The 26503-nt window shown below is 47.9% G+C and overlaps 1 protein-coding gene across 1 annotated transcript; it reads left to right on the top strand.

Annotated features, from left to right (window-relative positions):
- The first annotated feature begins 2049 nt into the window (after positions 1-2049).
- Positions 2050-22841, top strand: LOC122390156 (SET domain-containing protein SmydA-8-like). The gene is made up of 4 exons (XM_043382842.1): positions 2050-3388; positions 18903-19029; positions 20040-20158; positions 22307-22841. The coding sequence occupies exons 1-4, from the start codon at positions 2225-2227 to the stop codon at positions 22466-22468; spliced, it is 1572 nt and encodes a 523-aa protein (XP_043238777.1). The 5' UTR covers positions 2050-2224; the 3' UTR covers positions 22469-22841.
- The last annotated feature ends 3662 nt before the right edge of the window (positions 22842-26503 follow it).

The raw sequence follows: 26503 nt of genomic DNA, 5'->3' as shown, positions 1-26503 counted from the left end.
AACCCTTAGTGTCGCTGAGCTTGAATCCCATACCGGCCTTCCGAGGGCGCCACGTCAGTGCACTCATTGCCCCACACCCCTCCCTCACACCCGGAGCGGGTAAACTGTCATACCTATAACAACGATTTTACCACCGTTGTACGTTATGTAATTCTCAAAGTTGACTCAAATGGTCCAGTAAAATAGATAAAATCCGGCCTGCCAAACTTTTGGCCAAGGTCAGGCCCAAATCAAAGCGGGATGACAATAGCAGAAGTTGTCAAATCGATACTGTATCAACAGAAACCATTCAGATGGCAAGGAAAATGTCATGTGTTGATGTTTAGATGATAAAGGAAACAAGAAGGAAAGAAAACCGGAAAATGGATGAAAGATCCTTTATCGCTGCCTCAATGTTGAGGGGGCGCCGCCCCCTCGGCTCTCAAGTTGGGGGGGCAAGCGCCCCCGCTGCCCCCCCTGTTCCCGGGTCTATGTCACTGAGGGTCACAATATGAAAATATCATGTGATGCATGTTTTATGGCCCATTTTATATGCCAAATGCGATTATGTGGGTCAGGCAGCCTTTGGGGCCAGTTTAGATTATGTTCTGGTCAGGGCTGCGGAGTCGATGGATTTTCGGCGACTCCGACTCCGACTCCGGCTTTCAAAAACCAACTCCGACTCCGACTCCGACTCCGGGCAGAATTGTCGACTCCGACCGACTCCAACTCCCGACTCCGACTCCGCAGACCTAGCAGGGCTGCGGAGTCGACAGATTTTCGGTGACTCCGACTCCGACTCCGGCTCGGGTTTCTAAAATCAACTCCGACTCCGACTCCGACTCCGGTCACAACTGTCGACTCCGACTCCGACTCCGCAGCCCTGGTTCTGGTGAAGGTCAGGTCAATGTCAGGTCAAATTTGGTCAAATTTCAACGTTGGTATTTTTGCATAAAATGGCTATTGATTCGATGCAGCTCGTCACGGGGAATTCAATGGTGGTCTTTGTTTTGCGCTACGTGGTCTAGAATTGCTAAGAATTGAGTTTAAAAATTTACGTCATCAATTTTGAACAGGTTTTTCGCTATAACTTGGCCAAAGAAGGAGATATCGATCTAAAATTTGGTATGTGGATAGAAGAGCGCAGGCCCTATCACATACCTAAAATCTGTTTATTCGAAATTCGAAAATTTTTGGGATTTTTTTGCGTTTTTCTTTTAAAAAAATCTTCTTATTTTTGGGGGTCAACATCTCAAGATTTTGAAAATCCGAGACGGCAATTTTGTAGCGCCGTCTTTTTTCTACATGACAATGTAAAGAACTTTGAAATTGCTTGGTAACTGTAGCTTTTGTAAGTGTTTCAAGATTTCATGTTTTTTACTCATTTTTGCTCGAACATGACCGCAGTTTGACCTCAATAACTCCTGACCTAAGGTGACCTAAAACTTGAAATTCTGTGTGAAGGTGTAAAATTGATGCCCAGGAAGGTACTGAAACTTGCTATTCAGGAAAAACCCCCGGGGGTGGGGGGCAAATTGCCCCTCCCGAACGGGGCCAGGGTTAAGTCTTAACACAAGGCATTATATGGTTTCACCTCTTCCTTGTGGCTTCACCAGAGTCGAGTCATTTCTGAACTCTAAAGAATTATTTAGGAGTTAACTCCTATCATTCTGAACTCAACGAATACCTACTAATTACTTATCGATTCGATTCACTTCGAGAAGAGTATTCAGGTATAAGTATTGTCAGGCTTCGAATCTCGATCCAATCACTCCAATGGGTGCAGGTCACAGCCTCATGCTTTAGCGACCGTTCACTTCATTTACGGCAGAGAAACGGGACGCATGTTGCAGTGTCGTCATTATCCACATTCTACACCCGTTCGTCCTCCGACATTGCTGGCATCGCGTGGCACGAGCCGCATGGGCCAGCTCGCTATTTTTGGCTGCTTCGTGACGCCCGCGCCGGTGGCAGGAAGGACCAACGGCACGCTGGCTGCCGCTCAAATCTCGCCCTTGTCGCCGCGGGCCGGCGGTGCAGACCGGTCTCTGCGCCTGCGTCGGCCCCGACGCGGCGCGTGGCCCGGCGACGGCTCTCTCGAAAGGACGGGAAGCGATTCGTGTGCTACATACGGTCAGCTCAGAGGGTTATAACTCCGCAGTGCGACTGTCAGGCTCTGCGCTCGGAGCCAGTGGCGTGCCGGCGGCTTGTGTGCAGCGTGTGAGGTTAGGTCGGCGCGGTGACCATGTCCGATCGGCGGTGCGCCGTGTGTGCCTCGCCGGCTGCCTCCGGGTGCAGCGGCTGCCACGCCGTCTTCTACTGCGGCAAAACGCACCAGAAGGCCCACTGGAAACAGCACAAGCCGGCCTGCGTGCCGTACAAAATCGCCGAGAGCCCGGAGCTGGGCCGCCACCTGCTGGCCACCCGCAACATCCGGCCGGACGAGCTGGTGCTCCGGAACGCGCCGTTGGTGGTCGGCCCCAAGCAGTTCTCGGACGCGCTGTGCCTGGGCTGTCTGCGGCCGCTGGGGCCCAGCGTGCACCTGTGCCAGTGCGGCTACCCGATGTGCTCGCCGCAGTGCGCCGCCGCCGCCGTGCACCAGCCCGAGTGCGAGGCGACGCGCCGCTCGGGCCGCCGGCTGGAGGTGGACGTCACCGTCAGCCCGAACCCGCACTACCAGGCGGTGACGGTGCTGCGCTGCCTGGCGCTGCGCGGCACCGACGCCTGGCGCCAGCTGCAGCAGCTGCAGGCCCACGAGCAGGAGCGCCAGCTGAGCGGCCGGCACGCCGAGCTCGACGACCACGCGCTCCAGTTCCTGCACTACCTGGGCGTCGACGTATCGCCGCAGGAGGTGTACCAGATCTGCGGCGTGCTCGACGTGAACGGGTTCGAGGGGCCGCTGCACCGCGCCGTGGGACTCTACCCGCGCGCCGCGCTGCTCGAGCACAACTGCTCGCCCAACACGACGCGCACGTTCGAGGAGGACCTGACGCTGGTGTTGCGCGCCAGCGTGCTCATCCCCAAGGGCAGCCACATCACCACCAGCTACGCGGACCCGCTGTGGGGCACCGACAACCGGCGCTACTTCCTGCGGCAGACCAAGTACTTTGACTGCACGTGCCGGCGGTGCGCCGACCCGACCGAGTGCGGCTCGGAGCTGAGCTCGCTGCGCTGCCCCGACTGCAGCGACGGCCTGGTGCGCTGCACGGCGCCGCTGGAGCCGGCGGCACCCTGGCGCTGCTCCCAGTGTCCGCGCGAGCTCTCGGCCACCGAGGTGGTGCAGATTACCCAGCACATCGGCGAGCAGCTGGTCAACGTGGAGAAGGGCAGCGTGACCGCGGCGGAGACGTTCATCCGCGACTTCACCAGCGTCCTGCCGCCAACACACTTCTACATGTGCGACATCAAGGTCCGTCTGGCCGGGTCTGGATAGTACCATAGTGTAATAAATAATAAATAAGTGTAATAAGTTATTTATTACACTATGATAGTACCTACCTACGATGTGTGACATAATTATTGCCCAGTCTCTGTAAGCAGTTATTCACATTTAGGGTAGTGTGCCACCTTTGAAAGATTTCCCATTTTATTTTTCCTAGGATAAGAAGCTTCTGTTTTTACCTAATATCGCAAAGAAAATCAAAAATGGGCCTGGAATAGTGCCTTTTTCGCCTAAAAGTTTATCGGTTTTTCGATATGTATAACAACTGTAGTGGGCTGACCTGCAAACAGGCGTCGGCAACAATCGCGAATGCGGCGCACATGTGACAATAAGCAAAGGTCATCATAGAGTTACGACGTACGGGAATGAGTTATCAGCTGTCTAATCGTAGACAACACAATGTCGAGCCTCATACCCAGTAAACATGCCGACGTCGGCCCGACGTCGGCTGACGTCGGGGTGACGTCGGCATCTCGGCATCGGCATGCCAACGTCGGCCCGACGTCGGTCCAACCTCGGCACGACGTCGGCTGGATGTCGGATATGCCCGCATGTACCGACGTCCAGCCGAGGTCCAGCCGACGTCGGGCCGACGTCGGACCGAGATCAATTGCTGAGGTCCAGCCGACGTCGACCCGACGTCGGACCGACATCGGTCGCTGTTAAAATAATATAAAATACATGTTTCATGTTTCATAAAGAGCTTCTGTATCCAAAATATCCTCAGGAAACTCAAATCTTCCTCCACGCCGCAACCCCCTAATCCGGACTGGACGGGAAACTTTATCCCATTTGGGATTGCCCGTAAGCCGAGCTCGCCCGCAGCCGGGTGCGGTGAGTGCTTGGGGGCTGCTCGGCCTATCCTTTGGTCAGGCTCAGCCCCGGCATTTCACCAGGGCCGGGCCCAGTTCATATACAGGGTGACACAAAAAAAAAAACGGTCATCACCAAAATTCGAATAACTTCGGAAGTTTTATTCAGATCATCACCAAACTTCGGCCACTTTAGGTCACACCTATGTAGCAGACATCCACCAAGTTTCAAGTCTTCACTACGAATACTTTTAGTACAGTGTGTGTTTTACGGACGCTCCACAATGTGCTCCAGGTGAGCGCCCCGGCGCTGCAGGGCGTAGGCACACCTGCATCCGGCGGGCAAAGTTGTCGATAACCCGATAAGAATAACGTTTCAGGGGTAGCACACCCCCTGAGCACTGTCTCCAGAGGCCATTGCACTCTGTAAAGTGCACAGCCATCGGGTTATCGACAACTTTGCCCGCCGGATGCAAGTGTGCCTACGCCCTGCAGCGCCGTGGCGCTCACCTGGAGCACATTGTGGAGCGTCAGTAAAACACACACTGTACTAAAAGTATTCGTAGTGAAGACTTGAAACTTGGTGGATGTATGCTACATAGGTGTGACCTTAAGTGGCCGAAGTTTGGTGATTATCTGAATAAAACTTCCGAAGTTATTCGAAATTTGAGGATGACCGTTTTTTTTGTGTCACCCTGTAGAAAGGCCAGTCGGCAAGTGTCACTTTGCCAAAGTGCCACTTATCAAAGAGACACCTTGGGAAACGTTGGTGCAGGTGTGTAAGAGTGGCTATATGAATCCATTGTGGGGTCGCCCTTTCCAATAAGTGTCACGTAACAGCAATGGGACCAGGGACTCTATATGAACTGGACCCAGGGTGCTCGCCAAGAAGACCAATGTCTCCATCCTATCATCCTTCCGGCTCTGAAATGATCTTGTCAGACCGAAAGGGCATAACCCAACAAAACAAACTAACTTCGCTATTTGGCTGCGTGGTGTAGTGGATAGCGCACTAACATCGCGTTCAAATAAGTCGGGGTTCGAGTCCCATCGCCGGCTGGTGCTTTTGGCGTGTTGTCCCAGTAAACACTAAACATGCCGACGTCGGCGACTGGAGGGCTCGAATCCCGCCGCCGGTTGATATTTTTGGCGCGTTGTCCCAATAAACATGCCGACGTCGGCCCCGTCGGTCCAACGACAGACGATCTCGTCAACCTCGGCAAACGACCTCGGCCCGACGTCGGCTGGACTTCGGCTGGACGCCGGAACATGCGGGCATATCCGACGTCCAGCCGATGTCGGGCCGAGGTTGAACCGACGTTGGGCCGACGTCGGGCCGAGCCTCGGCCCGACGTCGGGCCGACGTCGGCATGTTTACTGGGTACTGTAAGCCTGTATTGGTATTGTTTCTTTTATTTGGCTGTCGAACATTATTTATGGTTTGAAATATGATTTTATGTAAAATAATTGATATGAAAAAGCCGTCTCTTAAAGGGACCCTCCCACCTTCAAAAAAGTTTATGAATTGGCATGAAAGTGATGTCACTCGGTTCAGAAAGAGCGAAAACGAATATCTACCAAATTTCACCGAAAAATATTCACCGGTTTTCAATATATTAGACTTTTACTTTTGTTTACTTTTTGGGATCTCCGCTGTTCCTAGCGACTTTATTTAAAAGTGCGGCATTTGTTGCGCGCAACGCAGCATATACCACCGCGTGCTACAAAACGTTTTAGTCAAGCATTTAACGGACGTTCGAAAGCCTGATGACGTCATCAGATTCCCGTAATGGTTAAGAGATAGGGACCACGCTGGTCCCACCCTGCAAGTAAAGGGAAGAAATTTCTTGAACACCATAAAGCTGCGGGGGTTGCGACCAGGATAAATGGTGGTTTCTGAGCCTGGCCGCAAACTTGGCTATCTCAACTCAAAACTAATGTTAAGGTGGGAGGGTCCCTTTAAGTTATGACCCCATTTCACCACACGCAAGTGGCAGAAATGACAATGATCAGCTGACGCATTTTTCTTGGCCGAAGTCAGAGCGCGCGGCCCGACCCACTACCACCGCACCACAAAGTATGAGCAGAAGCCGCGCCCAAAGCCAGGGCCCCGGTAACGTGAGGTAGCCGAGTCGGGGCAGCGTGCGCTGACCCAAGCCGGGGCCGCAGCTTTGGGCGCGGTCTACCGCATCCCCGCGGGCAGCCCCGGGCTATCACATGACACCGGGAGGACGCGCGGCCCCGGCTTGGGTCAGCGCACGCTGCCCCGACTCGGCTACCTCACGTTACCGGGGCCCTGGCTTTGGGCGCGGTCTACCGCACCACCTAACAGGCGTGTTCGAAACCGCAGGAGATGATGATGAACGGGTTTATCGAAACTTGATTGGATGAGCATATCGGTAATAGCGATTTCAGTGTGTGCATTTATTGTTCATAGTGGTGTGAAATGTGGTTGGGGTACGACCGACAACCCGTCGGGGCGAATTTCGCACTGGGGTACTCAAAATTTGAAGAATTTAAGACGTTTCCATGAGTTTTGAAGGTATGGATAAGTTCTAAAAATCCGGTTCTCCTTATCTGGGCCATTAACTCCATACGGTCCAGGAAAGCTGGCACACTAGTTACCTTTAAAGATAGTGTGTGAGCGGCTATGAGCGGCCGGCCGGCCGTGCGGACGCTTTTGCGAGGCTTATATCTCAGCAACCACTTGACCGATTTACAAGCGGTAATTTTTGTAGGGTAGCTTCATTCCTTCTACCAAGTATTGGACTATTCCCGATGCATGTGGGTGACCCCTTATGCACGTGCCACGTGCAAAACGAAGAGGTGTCAGTTTTGTAATTGTTGCAATATCTCGGTAACTACTTGGCCGATTGCGCTGAAAGTTGGCATGTAGGTAGGCACCCACTAGGCACTGCATATCCATGTGCCAGAGTTGGGGTGCTGCTGCACGTGCGCACGTGCAGGGGTCGTTTCCAGATCTCGAGAACGGCTTGACCGATGGCGCTCAAATTTGGTACACGGTTAGGGACCAGTTAGTAGGGTGCCGTGCACAAGTCAGATGGGACCCATTTTGCACGTGCGCACGTGCAGGATGCCGCTCCCAGATCTCGAGAACGGCTGGGCCGATTGTGCTCAAATTTGGCACATCGCTAGAAACCGGTCAGTAGGGTGCCGTGCACAAGTCAGTTGGAGGTACCCCCTCGAAATTTCGCACGTGCAAGACTCACCCCCTCGCTCGCTCCGTTAGTCGCCCCAAAAGGCGCTATACTGGTTGTATGTACGTAGGTACCCATAACCCACGAAAGTACATAGCCACAGTCTCCTCCCATCCCTCGAACCTAAGCAATAAACAAGAATAAATGCGTCTCGAAACACGCGATCTCTCTGCTCTGGACACAAGGGCTACCAGATTTGAGATTGAGGATTGCATGCATCCTATTCCTTACCCAGATCGTGTTATGCGCATGGGACCTACTAAAAGCACGCAATGCTAATCCCTGTATCAGATGAACTGTATAAAATGTTCATGTCTGTTGACGTGCCTAATTATGTAACTACAGATTCTTTGTGGTATTATTTTGCTATTAGAATTTTGTCATCCACTCTGAGCCGTATTATAAAGTCATCGTCCTCTGTTCAATGGTGTATGTTGGTATGTACTACCGTCTACCACGAAGACCGCAAACCACTGGTTATCTGATAATGACGCTTATCATGAATGAACGACAGTTCTATGGATAAGAGATGGACACCCACAGCATCATTAGCTTATCCTGTAGGAATGCAGTGTGAATGAATTGAAGAACATGTGTTTATAATAGCCGTTTTCACGACGGCCATCTGGTACACATTTGGTGCATATCTGGTGCAGATTAGGTGCAGATTTGGTCAAATTAGGTTCAGCGTGTCTCTTAGTTCTGCTAGGGGTTGCACTAATTGCTTATATGCCTGCTTTGTCATATTATCAGAGAGTATCATCGATTAAAACACTGAAATAAATTAATAAAATAAAAGTATTTGCTGTAAAAGAGATTAGGGCAGATTTGGTCCAATCAGGTGCACTCGCCGGATAGCCCGTCGTGAAAACGGCTAATTACGAGCGAGCGAGCGCAGCGAGCGAGCGAGTTCATACTGAATTAAGGGAAAATCCTGAGTATGAGCGGCCGGCCGGCCGGCCGGCCGGCCGTGGGGACGCTCTTCAAAAGCTAATCTTAGGAACGGGACATCCGATTGACAAGCGGTCTTCTTTACTGAACGTCACTTGGACGTAAAAGTTCTGTGGTGTGATGGCCACCATGCGTTCTTGCCAACCACCGCACGTGGCGCGTGGTAAAGTTGGACATTTTTTAAGAACCCCAAAATTGCAACCTCAATAACGGCACAACGGTTGGGCCAATTGAATTGAAACTCGGTACACAGTTAGGTCTCCATCAGATAATTCATCTGCATGTGTTAAGGTTGGGGTGCTACAGCACGTGCGCACTTGCAGGGGGCGCTCCCAGATCTCGAGAACGGCTGGGCCGATTGCGCTCAAATTTGGTACACGGCTGGGGACCAGTTAGTAGGGTGCCGTGCAAAAGTCAGTTTGGACCCCGCTTGTACGTGCGCACGTGCAGAATGCCGCTTCCAGATCTCAGGAACGGCTGGGCCGATTGCGTTCAAATTTGGCACACCGCTAGCGACCGGTTAGAAGGGTGCTTTGCACAAGCCCGTTGGAAGTACCCTCTCGCCCTTGCGCACGTGCGGGCCTCACTATCTCGCTCGCTCGTTCTTCGCCCAAAAGGCGTTTTACTGGTATGTATTAAACCGCGAGTAGGTAGTCGAGCCGATAGGCGACACGTTTAAAATAGTGTTCTACCAACGAGCGGTTTAACAATTTTATCCCGTACCGCCGATATTTTTCGGGCGCTTATCCCGGCAGGCGGTGGGCCTCCCGCCTCCCGGCCATCTTAATTTCGCGCGGTGCAGAGGGGCATTTTGCCCTCCCCCCTCGTATCTCCGAAACTACTGGATGAATCTGAAGAATTCGAACGGCGTTCGATAGCCCTGTCAAATTTGTGAAAGGAACTCCAATTTCATTGACTTTGGGGTAACCGATGACGTCACAGGTCAGGTTGAAGATCAAATGTTTCAATTCACGGGTTTTCTAGGGAAGGTGCTATAGCATTGAGTAAAATGCATTTTATCGAAAATCAGCGATAGGGCGCAAGTTGCCTAGTACATACCTATTGTCCTATTACCTATGTTGCTATTGGAGGTCACTGATAATACCAGGTCAGGCCACAGGTCAGGTCACCAAGGGTCAGTATGTACATGAGCCCAACTTCACTAAGGTTGTGCGATGCATTCAAAATTCAAATGCCATTTGAATATTGAATGTGATTTGACAAAGATCCGTGATCGAAAATTCATCACTTCTGTATTTGACTTTTTGTAAAAATAAAAACATATATCTTACCTAACATACAATTTCAAGGAGAGGTCATTCAGAAAGTATTTCAATGTTGTTGATTATGAGACCGTGGTACGGTTTAGGTCACTTTCTGGTGGAGGTCAGGTCAATGTCCTTATCCTCCCCGTGGCCTAGTGGATAAGGCGTCCGTCTCCTAACTCGGTTGCAGCGAGTTCGCGGCCGGGAAGCTCCACGTCGTTTGACCCGCGTTCCTAAAGCCAGCTGGCAACTGGCGAGAGAGGGCCACGCTAGACCCGGGAGGACCGTGCCGCCATCTACCTGCGGCACGTTAAACTTTCGATCCAAATTATCACCGGTGAGCCGGGCGCGGGCAGGGCGGGGTGGCGAGTCCGTGGCGTCATTCGCAACAAGCACTGCTTAGCGGGGCACCCGGGCCCATAGCCACCCATTCATCCATTCGGACAAAATTTCTAAAAAACAAAAAAACAAAAACATGTCAGGCCAAAATGGTCAAATTTCAAAGTTGATAGTTTTGCATATAATGTGAGTATTTTTTCGATGCAGCTCCTCACGGCGAGTCTAATAGTGCTCTTTGTGTTGCGCGCTACATGGTCTAGAATTGCAAAGAAAATTGAATTTGAGCATTTCTTTTCATCAATTTTAAACAGTTTTTTTTTGCTATAACTTGGCCAAAAAGTGGTATCAATCTAAAATTTGGTTTGTGAATAGAAGTCGATAATGGCACACGTATTCTGTTTTTTCCGGAAATTGATTTGTTTTAGTTTTTGGCTATTCATTATATATTTTTTTATGTTTGGGGGTCTAATTCTTTTTTGTCACAACTCACAATGTGTAAAAGTCATGCGTGGGAGGGTACTGAAAGTTTGATGACGATCGGTGCAGCTGCTCTGGAAATATACCGAAAAAAAGGGGAGGGGGCAAAAATGCCCCCTACACCGCCTGCTAGGATCATTGTAAAAAAATACATTTTATATTACAAGTACGACATATTTCAGCAGAGCCAGAGACAAAGAGAAGCAGGGACACCGGACAGATAAAGCTTTAAAAACGGACCAGAAAATGTAATGTCTGAAATCATCAGGTTCATTGAAGATCAAGTCCCAAAAACAACTAAAATAAAGGGAAATGATGTTTCATTGCGTTTCACTGCGCATACTGGTGTAAACAACGAGACAGTCAAATAACGGAAGTGTCTACTAGACGTTTAACAGTTTGTTATCTTTCTTGTTGAGGTTTATTTGCCATGGGGTCTACAGTGCAGGGATATTTCTATCTCGCACTCCTTTGAGATGCAAAGATAAGGTCTCGAGGGTTCATAGCTAAAAATCAAGAGTTCAAGTGGTGGTGGGTCAATATATAATCGAACCATTTTTAATGGTTGTTTGTGTCTGAAACTTATGAAATATTTCAACAAAGTGCTCTAAATCTATTTTCCATAGATGAGAACATTTAAATACAATGTTTAATTAATTAAAAATAAACCTCAACGTAGAAAGATATAGGATTCCTCATGGCTCACTTGTGGAAGATCGGATATCTTTTCCTCGCGTGTTCCAGAAAAACCTCGCTCCTTCGTCGCTCGGTTTTTCAGTAACCCGCTTGGAAAATGTATCCTTATCTTCCACTCGGAGCCATGAAGAATCCTCTATATCTCGCACCGTAGACAGTGTTTCCAATTGCTTCACGTGCAAAGAGAGAAAATTATCAGATGTCGTGTAACGCGTGTAACTGATTTGTTAAACGTCTAGATGATTAACAACCTGTTAAACGTCTAGTAGACATTCCGTCTTCTCTGAAATATGTCGCATTTTTATATAAAATGCATTTTCACCTTTAAGCGCCCGAAAGATATCGGCGGTACGGGATAACATTATTAAACCGCTCGTAGGAAAAAAATATTTTAAACGTCTCACCTATCGGCTCGACGTTTAAAAGATCTGTTCTACCTACTCGCGGTTTAATATATATTAATCGTCACTATATAGACCAAGGCCGTATATTAGGCTATAGACGTTTAACAAATCAGTTACACGGCATACGATAGTTTTCTCTCTTTGCATGTGAAGCAATTGTAAACATTGTTCACGGTGCGGGATAATTACGGAGCGAGCGAAGCGAGCGGAGTCTTACGTAGAATAACGGAAATTTCTGAGTATGAGCGGCCGGCCGGCCGTGGTCACGATTTTGCGACACTTTATCTTAGCAACCACTTGACCGATTAACCCGCGCGGGGCTGGGGGGGGGGGGTAAATTTTACCCCCCCTCGCGAATTTTTGCAATATCTCAAAAACGGCGGCGCGTAGCGCCGCCAAACTTTCAGTACCTTTTCTTACATCAATTTGACACGTTCCCTGAAAATTTGAGCGAAATCCGGCGGAAATTGTTTGAGAAATTGACGTTTTAGTGACGTCATGTTCGCCATTTTCGCCTCAAAAACGGCAAAATGTCAAACGCCGCTAACATCTTCATTTTTAAAGGAATCAAGACGTGACAAAAAAGGTTATACGTAATTTTACTTTGTCTATCAAATGGCTATCTCGGTTTTTTGAAAATTTGGGATTTTGGCCCAAATTTTTCCAAAAAACTGACTTTTTTGGGAAAATAATTATAAAATCCAAAATTTTGAGTGTATCGAAAAACCGGAATATATGTCAGAGAAGTGGTCTATGTGCACCTACATACCAATTTTTAGAAGAATCGGTTCAAAAATGTGGGAGTAAGTAATTAAACATTTTATGACGTCACGGCACACAAAAAATTTGAAAAATGATTTTTTTGGAAGTTCTAGACCTCGTACGGAAACAAAAATGGCACCATTCGATTCGCCGTGACAAACTGCATCAGATAGACACCTTTTTAGGCCTTCACAACCAACTTCAAAATTTGACCTAACTTGACCTGACCTTGACTTGACCTCGACCTGAAATTCATCCAGAGGTGGTCCATATCGCTTATTGAGTGTGCCTATTGAATTCTATGAGTAAAATGACCCATAAAACATGTGTCGCACATGCCCTTTTCTATATTTTGTTTTTGGTGACCTGACCTGACCTGACCTGACCTTGACCTTGACCTCTGAATGATATTGTATGCAACGAATATTGTCTTGGTAGCCTAAGAACACGTTTTGGGCAATCAGTCTCAGTCCATGACTCCATTCTTCGGCAACTACGGTGCAAGGCCGATACTGTAGGAACTTGCAATTTGTACCCTTGACCTGACCTTGACCTTGACCTCAAACTTTAAATCTAGTACATGTTTTAATTGTTCGTGATGAGATCTTTCGATTGGCGTTTGAATTTTCCAAATCGGACCATTAGTTCGGGAGATAACAGGGGGGGGGGGGTAAAATTTACCCCCCCCCCCAGCCCCGCGCGTTCGGCTGGAGACCCCAGCCCCGCGCGGGTTAACATGCGGTAATTTTTGTAGGGTAGCTTCATTCCTTCTACCAAGTATTGGACTATTCCCGATGCATGCGGGTGACCCCTTATGCACGTGCCACGTGCAAAACGAAGAGGTGTCAGTTTTGTAATAGTTGCAATATCTCGGTGACTACTTGGCCGATCGCGCTGAAAGTTGGCATGCAGGTAGGCACCCACTAGGCAATGCATATCCATGTGCCAGAGTTGGGGTGCTGCTGCTCGTGCGCACGTGCAGGGGTCGTTTCCAGACCTCGAGAGCGGCTGGACCGATGGCGCTCAAATTTGGTACACGGTTAATAGGGACCAGTTAGTAGGGTGCCGTGCACAAGTCAGTTGGGACCCATTCTGCACGTGCGCACGTGCAGGGTGCCGCTTCCAGATCTCGAGAACGGCTGGGCCGATTGTGCTCAAATTTGGCACATCGCTAGAAACCGGTTAGTAGGGTGCCGTGCACAAGTCAGCTGGAGGTACCCCCTCGAAATTTCGCACGTGCAAGGCTCACCCTCTCGCTCGCTCCGTTAGTCGCCCCAAAAGGCGAGCTGGTATATATTAACCCGGCAGTTGCTGGTGTATTTCGCCACCCACCGTTTGCTGGGGGGGGGGGGGGCGTTAAACGCCCCCAGCCGATAACTCGAGAACCAATAGGCGCAGCGAAACGCACGAGGCGGCAAACGAAAGAGCGCGACGAGACGCTTCAGATGAGTAATTAAAAGTTTAATTTTGAGGTCACAGGTCAGGTCAAGGTCAGGTCAAACACCGGAAATCGGGCTTTCAGTAGCATGGACTTCAGGACTTCGCAATGGGCGCCTCTCGTCATAAACTCTGTCAAAACGGTGCACAATCCATCATATAAGGCTTACAAGAGTGTCAGCTCCATGTAGGGGTCAGTCAAGCATAGGTCAGGGCCAAGGTCAGGTCAACCGGGTAGGCACATATCCCCGAAAATCAAAACTGATATTCGCAGCCTGTGACACATGTTTTATGGGTAATTTGGAGCGTAGAACACGATGGTGACATTATTTTTCTCATATGTGTACGAGTTTGGCTCAAAAAGTTCAATTTAAGAAATTCATGTATCATGGTCGTGAAGAAGTCACGAGAAATTGCCAAGATTCAGTTCAAGATTTTGGAAAATGCGGAACAATAATCAATAATCGAAGATAGCCATTAGATTGCTAATGGTATTGGCAGTCTAATGGCGTTTACGGCATGTCTGTATATCTATTCTGTGATTTTATATGATTTTTTGAACATATGCCATTTTTGGTCGAAAACGCAGAAATCATGACGTCACTAAAACCTCGATATCTCAAAAATTTTCTGACCGATTTTTTTGAAACTTTGTCAAAATAAACTTCAATCAATTCCCTACAGGTACCCAAAATTTGGCGCGCCTGCGGTGCGCCGTTTTAATGCTATGGCCCGGGGAAAAAAGTGGGGGCGTTTAACGCCCCCCCAGCAACTCGCGGGTTAAACCGCAAGTATGTAGGTAGAACAAATCTTTTAAACGTGGAGCTGATAGGCGAGACGTTTAAAAGATTTTTCTACCTACGAGCAGTTTAATGATTTTATTCCGTACCACCGATATGTTTCGGGCGCTTAAAGGTAAAAAATACATTTTATATAAAAATACGACATAATTCAGACAAGACGCAATGTCTAATAGACGTTTATCAGTTTGTTAATCGATTAAACGACATCTGATAATTTTCCCTCTTTGCACGTGAAGCAATGGTAAACACTGTTTACGGTGCGGGATAAGTTTACTTAACGGATATCTGCACTGGGCACATCGGATGCGTCATGTCTTAACAACTGTACGCACTTTATTTATTTACCGTAAACCGGGGTGAGTTGATATGGGGTGGTGAGTTGATATAAATTGCTCGAAAAATGTTAAAATGTGTGCTGCTCATCCATTTGTCAACCAATTTTCAGTTTTCTTTTTCTGTGAAGTGAAGCAACCAATAAGCGATGCATATTGCTGAGAAAGGCACGCATGTGGTGCAGTGCCTTCTTAACACATTACTTTTTTCAAAGTCCTTTTTTTTTCTTCTGATTTTGAAACTAAGGAAAAGTCCCCACCCTATAGCAAAGACGGTGGGTATTCATGGAACAACATGCACTGGGAAAGAAACTACCATCAATTTACTGTTGATCCCAGGTAGTTTTGGGTTTCACCTATAACAACGCTTTTTTATAATTTTAAGAAAAGTGACAGGTGGTGAGTTGATATGCCATCAAGTGGTGAGTTGATATGCATGATAAGGGCTAATACCAGGCTGGTATGCATGCACATTAGCATGAAATATGGGTCTGCAGGTAAGACAAAGTCAATTAGACCAACTCTTCTCCTTTTCTCCCCCCACATCACCCCACCAGCCCCCAAAAGCTTTAGTTTTTCTGAATGCTTGAGACGAGGCCTGTTAGTATCACTGATGTTAGTTGTCGGACTTTCGTCCCCGTCTTGAGTTGAGATGTTAGTTTCACAACGTTTCATCCAGTAACTTCTCCGGTCGTCACATCTGCCTCGATAGTGGAGCGGTTAGAACCGTGGACCATCAACGGGGAAACCCGAGTTCGATTCCCGCTGACTACAGGAGCTTTCGAACGGTATGACGCTTACGGCGCAACGACACCAACATTCAGGTCCTTCTGGGGTTCAAAGAACACCTGACGACGGCCGGAGAGTAACTGGCCGAAATGTTGCGAAACTAACATCTCAAGACGGGGACGAAGGTCCGACTACTAACATCAGTGACCCCAAAGTTTTTTTTTCTGTGGACATACCTAACATGCAAAAGACACAGCACAACTCCCTGTCAAGTCTCAAGATGGCTCCCTACAAGCTACAAAGGAACACTATAGAACACCTATATACATACTAACATACAGATTAAAAAATTGTTATAATTATCCGTAGTTTCGAAAATGACAGAACTGTCGTTTCTGTATGGCTAACAGCGCGGGAATTCTGATCTCGTGAAACTGATTAGTTTTCCTGCTTGGCAGTTGCCAACCGAGAATGAGTGACAAAATGAAATGGAACAAACAATATAAAGAAATTGACTGGTGTTTTAACCCTCGCCCGTATTCGTGTTTTGCCAGCGTCTAACGTATAGGGGGGGGGGGGGTCTGTTGGAATCCCATCGCCGTTTGGCCCGTGATGGAGCTAGAGCTTCGCGGAAAAAAACGAGCGTGCTGCCCGAGACGCGAGGAAGCCGATGATAACCAACTTTAAGGTCCTAGGTCATTGGTTAACCTTCCAGGTCAGGTCAATTGCCCAGAAGTCGGGAAAATAGGGGGTTATTTGAGGTTCGTAATGCGAGGTTGTAATTATTTTTTGGGGTTGCTGATCACGAATGTCATGCTAGTTTTGATCACAGATGTCTTCGTACATTTAGGCCAGGTCAGGTCAGGTCAAGTCAACCAGTAGGTGTCCTGCCGGCTATTCATAGGGAGTGTCAAGTGTCAACTACCACTGACGGTGTCGTAACATGTTACGAAGGCGCTAAAACTACTTCGTAAACGATCAAATGCATGCTAAATTCGAAATCGGCCCGAAAAAAACTACCCTAGAAACATGTAAAACTCCAAAAAGTGAACCGAAGTCACCAAAGGTCAATGACCTGACCTGACCTTCAGGTGGCCTTGACAGTTGACACCCACAATACTGCATGGGACCAACATTATTTCACATGTTTGGACGTTACAATCACAAAAAGACTGGAAATGCGCGGATAATGTGAGCCGACATACGCCAAATCGCGATTCCGGCCAAGCATGGTCTCGAGAATCAGGTCACAAGTCAAAAGCCATTTGGGTCAGGGTCATGAAATTTTTAGAACATGTGTAAAATTGATAAACTCGAGGCGTACTGAAATTTTCGTCGCGATCGGCCGCTTTTTGCGCGAGTTATGTGCGAAAAGCCGGGGTGGTCCGTTCGACCGCCTATAAGTGCGAGGGTTAATTTTGGCTTTTGATGCCGATTTTTGTGTTATGTCGCTTATTTCACCTGATAGAATACGGTCCGAATTAGATTCGCTTCACTTCACTTCATTAATATTTTGTTGTATCAGTCAACAAAAGCTCAGAAGCATATGTATTCTTTCATTTCAATCCATTGTCTCTGTCAGAGGCATATCAACCTTGACCCGCAACTGACAATGTGTTTTAATTACAAGAAAATACACTTGTAATTCCAAAATATATTGCCAGTTTTGATACCGTTGGCTTGAGGACACGTGACTAGCCAAGTTCAGAATGTTCTAAGTAAAAAAAAGTATCATAAAGCAAAAAATGCTGCTGCTAAAATCAAGCCATTTTGATAGCGCTGTGCTGAACATGATTGCGTTTTCATGAATGTGAGGTCTGCTGCCAAACTACTACCATTTTTCTGATGGTTTCTTTCAGGATGTGTTCTCTCATCCTTTTTTTAAACACTGGCATTTTATCAACTCACCTCTGAGCGTCTTTAGCCGAGAAATTTTGATAAATCCAAAACCATATCAACTCACCACCCCTCAGGGGGCGAGTTGATATGAACTTTGGCGTTTAAAAAAGGGGCTTAATATATACATTTTTTATTCATTTTGGCTGATTGCCTCCCCAAGGCATGTGCCATGAAACTGGCACAAAAAGAATTCTGCAAATGATTGTGGCTTTTAAAGAAATCTAGAAAAACCTCAAAATCCATATCAACTCACCCCGGTTTACGGTACTTATTCACATATCAATTTATTTGTTTATTCATTCTTTTGTTCATTCATAAATTCACTTACTGATTCTTTTATATTTCTTTGCCTACATTTAACCCTATTACTGGTGGGGGGGGGGGGGCGAATCGGCCCCCACCTGTAGTATTTTTTTTTCTCTCGACGGAAAACGACTTAACCCTAATACTGGTGGTGGTGGGGGGGGGGGGGAGCGAATCGGCCCCCACCTGTAGTTTTTTTTTTGCTGCTCTCGACGGAAAACGACTTAAGCTAGGGGCTCGAAATTTGGTGACTTTTCCTTGCTATTCATTGGGCATATTATGTCAAAATTTGAGTTTTTAGCTTGCGCAGAGGCGTCTCCAGGGCCCCGTTTCATAAAGCGAGTCCGTAACTTACGCCGATTTTTGGTCTTGTATTGCAAGTGCATGTGAAGCGATGACGATAGTTTGAATCGTTGAATTTATTTATCTTGCAAGCAAGAACAGAAGGGAGAAGTGGAAATAAATTTATCGCTTTACATGAGCTTGCAATACAAGCCCAAAAAACCGGCGTAATTTACGGACTCGCTTTATGAAACGAGGCCCAGGACGAGTTTCCCGGGGGTAGTTTTGACCCAGCTTCGACTGTTTCGACATTTGCCGCTAAGCAGCGACTTACTTAGGTTTGTACTGGTGATCAGTGGCACCACTCGTCATATGTATGCACCTAAAGACTATGTGACGTCATTTTACAATGAAAATATTTGAATAGGCAGATCCAGGTACCTGAGAAAGGGGGGTAATATCAATATACTGCCCCCGTCTTAGCGTGCCTGAATCCGCCTATGCTTAACGAAAACGTGCATTTTGTGCTCACGTTGCATATTTTACACGATATATGACACATCATGTCATATTTCTGTGACACCCAGACTGATAACTTTTAAGAAACACAATGAACACAATTTGACCAAATATGCACCAAATCTGCACCTAATGTACACCAAATGTGTACCAGATGGCCGTCATGAAAACGGCTATTGTTTCGTGCCGTAAGTATGTACGTTTGTTTACCTATTTGACCATTATTCGGATGTGCCGCCGTTCCTTTTTTCAGACTGCGTTGTGTCTGTTGTACGGGAAGGAGAAGGAGGAGGAGGACGCCGTCCTGACAGAGGCAGAGGCCAAGAGGAAGGAGGAGCTGGCCCGCGAGCTGCTGGACGTGCTACAGAAAGTGTACCCAGGTCAGCTGCAACGCACAGAGGGGCCATCTCTCAGTGACCTCGATCGCTCATCTCAGGGACAGTCCAAACCGGATCGCGATAAGATCTGTTGATGCATCTACCGTCCACATTCGTACGGCACTGATCGAAGGCAAACGTGCATGCTCTTTAATGATAAAGCTCCATTCTGCGATGTGCCCGGGTTGCAGAGCAAAAACGGCCGCTGTGTAATAGCACGGCCGCTCGGGCGGTCCGCCGCGGCTGCCGGCCGAGTTGGAGCCTTGCCGTGTATCGGAGTGATCTGAGGCTCCGGCGGGCGGGCTGCCGTTACTCGGTGGTGCTGTGAGGAGACCGGGGTAGGGATTGGTGCCGAGGTCACCACCGGTTGTCCTGTCTCCAGCGAATGGCAGCGGTCCAGTCAGTACAGCTTACGAATCTGGTTATAGATGTCATATTCGTCCGATCTCCTGCAAATGTCCTACTCCTACGCTATTGTGTATTGCATCCATGTCCATGAACGGTATCACATTGATCATAATTCACAGTAAACCGAACCTCAACCAGTTCTGAGGCTGTTTGAAAAAAAACAGCACCACTAAATTTGTCAAAATGTCTAGCCATCTCGTTTGCGCTACTTCGAGCGAAAAGCCGCGGCGCTGGCCTCCTGCGATGGATTTGTGCAGCATCCGGCCGCTCCTGCAGGTATTTTGTCGTGTCTCAAGGACAGGCCGTAAACCGTCGGCTTAGCCACGGTCCTTCCATGTCACGATCGCTCTCAGCTGTAATTAATGCTCGAATGGGCTTGCTCTTCACAGTACACATTTATAATGCACTTTTCATCCGCAAAACTTCCACGCTAATTAATAAATTTTAAGCCGTTTTGAGAAGTTTTGTTGTGTGCATAAACGTAAAAGCACTGGACAGATTTTCAAGGCTGTTCACTGTTCAGTGCTATTACCGGCTGCCGCGCTGTATCTACAAGGAGTCAGTATAAAGCAGCTGGTGACCCCAGGACGTATTTGTTCCCCCAGGCCAGAGTCGCCTGCGCGGCGTGCTGCTCTACGAGCTGCAGACGGCCATCCTCCGCAAGGCGCAGATCGACGTCGAGGGTGGCCGCCTGAGGGCGCCAGAGTGGAGGACGCTGGCTCAGGTGAGCGTCGATACCAACCAGATTTCCTACCATCGCAGCGCCACTTGGAAAGCATGTCCTGCACTTAAAACTAGCGTAGGTAATATGCGTCTACTCGTATAAAGATCGAGGTTAGCATAAATAGTCCTACCTTAACCGTCTCATCGTTCGAGCCGCCGAATGAGTATTAAAGAAGCCGAGTCAATATTCGGGAGTGCTGTTGAAAGCATTAGCACGATAGAAAATGTAAAGGGCAGAAGCTCTATGTGTGATTGCGGAATCGCGTAGTTTTGCTGTGTGTCATGTCGTATATCTGACATCTGGATCTCGATTGTTCGTCTACTAAATTCCATCCCCCTGGGAGTGCCCTCGGACGCCGCTGCCCGTATCATATTTCACCGGATTATGAGACGTGTCATGTAACATGAGCGGGTGCAGGGCGCCACGACGTACATCCGCTAGTACATGGTTTATCTGCTCACTAATCACAGGCTCCGACCGACCGACAGATTTGTTGCCTCTTCGTTGGAACTTGCAGAAAAGCTGTTTGACATTGTTTCAGTGTTCTGCTTGGCAGTACGTTCCTGATTCGGCGCCGGTAGCCGACAGGTGAAATGTGACACGGGAGTGTAAATAAAAGTTTTAATTTAGATTCGGTACTGATCCGCTATCACATGGTCAGCGTATTTCGACAAAAGACAGGACACACGACTGAAAATTGTTGTAGGTATGTTAGTTGTATGTGATATAACGTTTCTTTGAGCATAAGGTCAATCCTAACATTTTTATAGCTATATTAGGTTGCATCGGTGACCGGCCAGTTGTGAGATGTCGGTTGGTAGATCGGTTGCGGTGGCGCCCGCTCATCTCCAGGACTAGGACTGGCTGGCTGACCTAGAAGCCGCCTCGGCTGCTCAGGACCTGTCGGACCGTTCCTCGGGTGCTCCGTTTGACGGTCACGCAGGTGTGAGGCTCGCTCAGAGGGATCATTTGTCAGGTGACACGGTGATTTGTCATTGAAGCCGTCCACCGTTCGTCACTGTAGACCACGGCCACCGCTCTCACGGCCACACGGTAGAGCGTGTGGCCTGTCCTCCGCCACCGTGACGGGCCAAAATGAGGCCATTGGTGATTTCTCTGATCATAGAACATGCCTGAGTATTTCACTCCAATGCATATGGACAACATTAACCGCTATTTGAAAGTATTTGAATTTCGTTGAGCAGCTTACGAATGCCGCGAAATAATTATTTCGTCCAATGGTATTTTGTCGAAACGTTCACTATTATCTTGACTTTTATTTGGAATGATTACAAATAAAGCACATGCCTAGGTAGACGGGTTTCGTAGCTACGCAGGTAGGACTTCTTGAGACGACTTTCGCATATTATTGTCTTATGTATGAAGGCAGGACAGGACAGGACATGAATGCTTTTAAAGGCAGGACATGCAAATTCCAAACTAATGCTTTTCTCATGTTTTCGATAAGAAGCTTTCAGGTCTGTGGTAAATAGTGTGCAGTGCAACGGCGCTGATTATGACAAGGCAGCAAAGCCACGGTGACGGATGTAGCTATTTGCTGCCCTTTATATTCTTTCATAGAATGAATCATGTTGTGATGAATGTAGGTACATATTTTCACACCGGTGTATTAAACGGCCATCTTTTCACTGCTCTCCCAGTAAGTACGTGTTACGCACGATGTATGTACAGTTGACTACAGTATGACGTTCCACTCCACTCATAAGAAACTATCAGTTCACTGGAACGCTAGGTTGTGCCGTTTATCACGCAGTTAAGCGTGTCAATTTCGAGCTTTGGGTCGCAACATTTACCCGTGAGCTCAGCCCTTGCGGTACAGCCTACCGCTCCAGGCAACTGATTGTGACAAGTGGAACATCATTCTCTAGTCAACTGCTCTACGTACCGACCCCTCCGTTTGACTTCAGATCTATGCACCCGTCATTCTGACGTCTCTATCTATCCCTCTGACCTCAGAACCCGCCCATTTGACCTATGCACGGGTCCCTCAGATACCTACCCGTATCCTACCCGTATGACTCCTGCCTGACTCCTGTACCGGTCTCTCCATCTGACCTCGTTATCCATCCCTCTGACCCTTGTACTTACCTGCCCCTCTGACCTCTGACCTCTGACCCCCGCCCCCAGACGTGTATGGGCTACCTGGAGGAGTGTGTGGCCATCCTGGAGCGCGAGCCGACGGTGACCACGGAGCGCCACCTGGCGGCGCAGGCGGCAGGAGAGCTGGAGGCGCTCACCAAGGTGCTGGCCGTGGCCGGCTACAAGGCCGTCATGGCCGGCGACGTCTGAGCGCGTCCGTTCACGGCTCAGTGCCGTCTGATCGTGTCCGTCCGTTCAGCGTACCTACCGGCACTGATCGGGAGTCGGGCGCTGAGCTGGCCAGGGGTCCTGAGATGAGGGCAGCAGAGACGGGATAGGTTTTGCTAAAAATCGGCCAGAGATTATCAGTCGGAGCTTTGTGATTTGTTTTTTACATTTTGAAATACGATTTTTGGAAAGTTGTGAACTTTGAATAAATGATGATGTGTTGCATATGAATGTGGATTGTTTGAGTTTTTCGTACTGGTACGTTTGACCACTACATAAGTCCTAAGCGCTGTCTTCTGACTTCCGTCTTCGCTATTTACTTTAGGTACCCATATTTGAGTTTGTCATGAATACCGACCCCATGGAAGAATGCTGTTATGTAAGTAAATATGACAACATTAAATAATGTAGGTATGTATGTACAGCGTACAATTGGGCTGATTCTGATTCTGCTGAATTTTGCATGCTGATTTTGGTGAAATAAGTGCTGATGCTAACTGATCACCGCTAACTGATGAGTCTATTCTATCTACCGACGCCTTCGGCTTAAATAAGCTTATCTCTTTAGTATAGGCAGCGATAAATGTTAGGGCGGCCAGGGCCTTTACCTAATTTTAACGAAAGCCGTGCTTTTTCACATTTTTCCTGTATGAATGCATAGTACGCCTTCAGCTCTGTTAATCCTGTTAGCGGCCTTACCACACCTACCTACATATGTATGAACGTATCTTACGTGCCTCCACTCATATACGCTATACCCACTGAATGTTCCGACTCACCGGCGCGGGGGCCGCTCGGACCGGTACCGATGCCGAGCCGATGGACAAAAAGTCCCAGACAGATGCGGGCAGAATGTCGAGCCACCACGGCATCGGCCGGGTGCCGGGCGGCGCCGCTGCTCTGGCCAGTGGCCACACGCTTAGAGACCCGAATCGAACCTCGCCTCTTCGCGTTCCGAGACCGTTCAGAGCCCGTGCCATCCTCCTGTCTTATCAGGCGCATTGGGTAGAAATGTGACGCCGCGCGGGGCTCCGTGTATGACGCCGCGCGGGGCTCCGGGTATGACGCCGCCCAATGCACAGCGGGCGGGGCGTTTTTACGCGCGTTGCGGAACACTGCGGACGCCGGACACGCGTTGACTCTCAAGGACGCTTGGATGGTCGTCGACTGTGGTTATGATAGATGAGAGGATTCCGTGATGCTCAATGCAATACTGAATGAAAGGGCTATATGCGGCGCCAGAACCATCCTGCCCAAGTGACGGCCCGAGCCGTCCTGCATACTGATCACGGCTTACGGTGACAAGGCGAGAGGAGAAAGAATAACGCTCATTACTCTTGGTTAAAATCTGAGTTTAGCAGCTAAGTTAGTCTCAGTAATGAATCTTTGCATGTCGTTTCATGCATTTCAACGATTAGCTCACGTTTCAGTAGGTACTATGATTGTGCTGTACGTGCATCAACAATGCACGCAGACAACAGATTGCACGTACACAACCCTGTGACGTTCATCCACCAGCCAATGTAGCCAGGGTTGTGCTTGACTCATGAGTCGAGTCAAAAATTTGACTCAACTCTGACTCAAATGAGTCAGATTTGAGTCGAGTCAGATAAAATGTTGAGCTGTTGAGTTGAGTCAGAGTTGAGTCGGACAAAAATATTAAGGTGTTGAGTTGAGTCAGAGTTGAGTCAGTAAAATAACTTTTGACATTAAGTTGAGTCAAAAACATTTAGGAACATGAGTCAGCTGACTCAACTTTCTAGAAACTATATATATATATATATATATAAATATATATATATATATATATATATATATATATATATATATATATATATATATATATATATATGTTACGGGTCATATGCTAACTTGGGCAGTATGCAAACTACCCGGGCAGTATGCAAACTACCCAACAGCCCGGGCAGTATGCATACCGCCCGGGTAGTATGCATACTACCCGACTCCTTGGGCAGTATGCATACCGCCCGGGCAGTTTGCATACTGCCCGGGTAGTATGCATACTGCCCACCTTTCATCTCACGGGCAAGATGTTTACTCGGGCAATATGCTGACCGCGGCTCGTGAGACTAGTTAATGCAATAGCTTGCATACATATGTCTATGACAGACGCTTTAGCCCATGCGCTGAGGCGGTGCTCGGCGACAGCCGTGCCAGGCTGGGGGGGGGGGGGTTGAACAACCCTGCTCGGCTCCTGTGCAACTTAGCGGCACAGGAGTAAGCGGCATGTAAGATGCGGTAAGCAGCATTTAAAATAGGGTAAAAAATCATGACGAAGCTACTGCAGTCATTTTTAGGTCAGGTCAAAAATCAGGTCAATAGAGTAAAAAAGGCCAAATTTGTCGAGACGCGTCGAATGCACTGTACCTAATTTGACTTTAAGCCACTTTGAAAATTTGACCTAAGGTCAGGGTCATGACCTGACATGAAAAGGTCTTGTTCTTTATGAGCCAATCATTATCGTCGCCCTGAACACATCTAAGGTTGTTTACATCGTTCAAACATGTCTCCATCAAAAGTTATCGTAAAACAACTGCTGAAGACATTTGATGACCTGAGATGACTTCATGGTCATAAAGAGAGGTCACAAGTGCCATTTTCCGATTCGGCTTGTCATGTTTACCTGTAACCCAATGTTTGAGAGTGTCTAAAATTATTTTCATCCAAAAATGCATCTTTCAACTTTATCCTGTCAAGCTCTAAGGGGGACTACGCAAAATTGACCTTACCTGAGATCATCGATATTATATCAAAATTATATTATATGCGTTTTGTACAATTACATGCTTTTACTCTTATCAATCGCTAAAAGTTTCAAAGCGATAGTTGAGTCGGTACAGCTATGGCGAGCATACTAGCTTTTTCTGAGATAAGGTCACTTGAACTGACCTGATATCCCGACCATCAGAACTTGTAACGTCTTACGTGTAAATAGTTTCATGCAGCATTTGCTATTGAAGCTGTAGTAAAGCCCCCTACAGGCTCAGGTGCCAAACCAAAGCCAGCGAGTGATGACACTCTCGTCACGCTATATCTGGGCCCTGTTTCACCGGTGATAGCAGCATGCTGCTATCAAGCTGCTATCACACGTGTCAAATTGGGTTTCCATGGAGACGTCAGCAAGCCTATCTCTCCAACACTACCAGAAGTGTGACGTCAGCTCGCGAAATGGAATAGCAGCGTGCTGCTATCACCGGTGAAACAGGGCCCTGGCGTCATTTTAGATTAAAGTGACTTGTTGGCCGTTGGCTAATTAACAATGAAATTCCAAGAAGAAAAATTTGAATTTTTATATTCCAACCCTTATTCCATCCTTCAATCGATAAATCACGTTTGACGGCGCAAAAGGACATCGCGGATGAACTACATTACTCAGAGAGTCATTAATATGTTAAAAATGGACATGGAATACGCAACTTAAAGATGAGAAGCGGGCAGTATGCAAAATGCCCAAGTTTTGGGCGGTATGCATACTGCCCAAGGGGTCGGGTAGTATGCATACTACCCGGGCGGTATGCATACTGCCCGGGCTGTCGGGTAGTATGCATACTGCCCGGGTAGTTTGCATACTGCCCAAGTTAGCATATGACCCGTAACATATATAAGCTTTTCCTTCTCCCCCCGCTTAACAACTTAGGCCTGGCCCTGCTGCCGGATTTTTTTTCACCCCCCCCCGCTCAACAACTTTTTTATCTGAGTCAATTTTGAGTCAACACATTTGACTCAACAAAAAATTTGAGTCAAGTTTGAGTCAACTCATATTTTCATTGAGCCGCTTGAGTCATGAGTCGAGTCAAGGGAAAAAATCAGCTCCTTGATTGAGTCAGAGTTGAGTCAGGGCTTTCTGAAGTTGAATGATGAGTCGAGTCGGCAAATTTTTTTGAGTCGAGCACAACCCTGAATGTAGCTAATGTGGCGCGTTGAGCTGCCTGCACGGGAAGAATACACCCCGAGTCTCGTCCGTGCTTCGCAGCCAAACAAACTGACAGATGATCA

Source organism: Amphibalanus amphitrite, unplaced genomic scaffold (genome assembly GCF_019059575.1).
Source record: "Amphibalanus amphitrite isolate SeventyFive unplaced genomic scaffold, NRLGWU_Aamphi_draft 000020F_arrow, whole genome shotgun sequence".
NCBI classification, from domain to species: Eukaryota; Metazoa; Arthropoda; class Thecostraca; order Balanomorpha; family Balanidae; genus Amphibalanus; species Amphibalanus amphitrite.
This window is presented reverse-complemented; position numbering and strand designations above follow the sequence as displayed.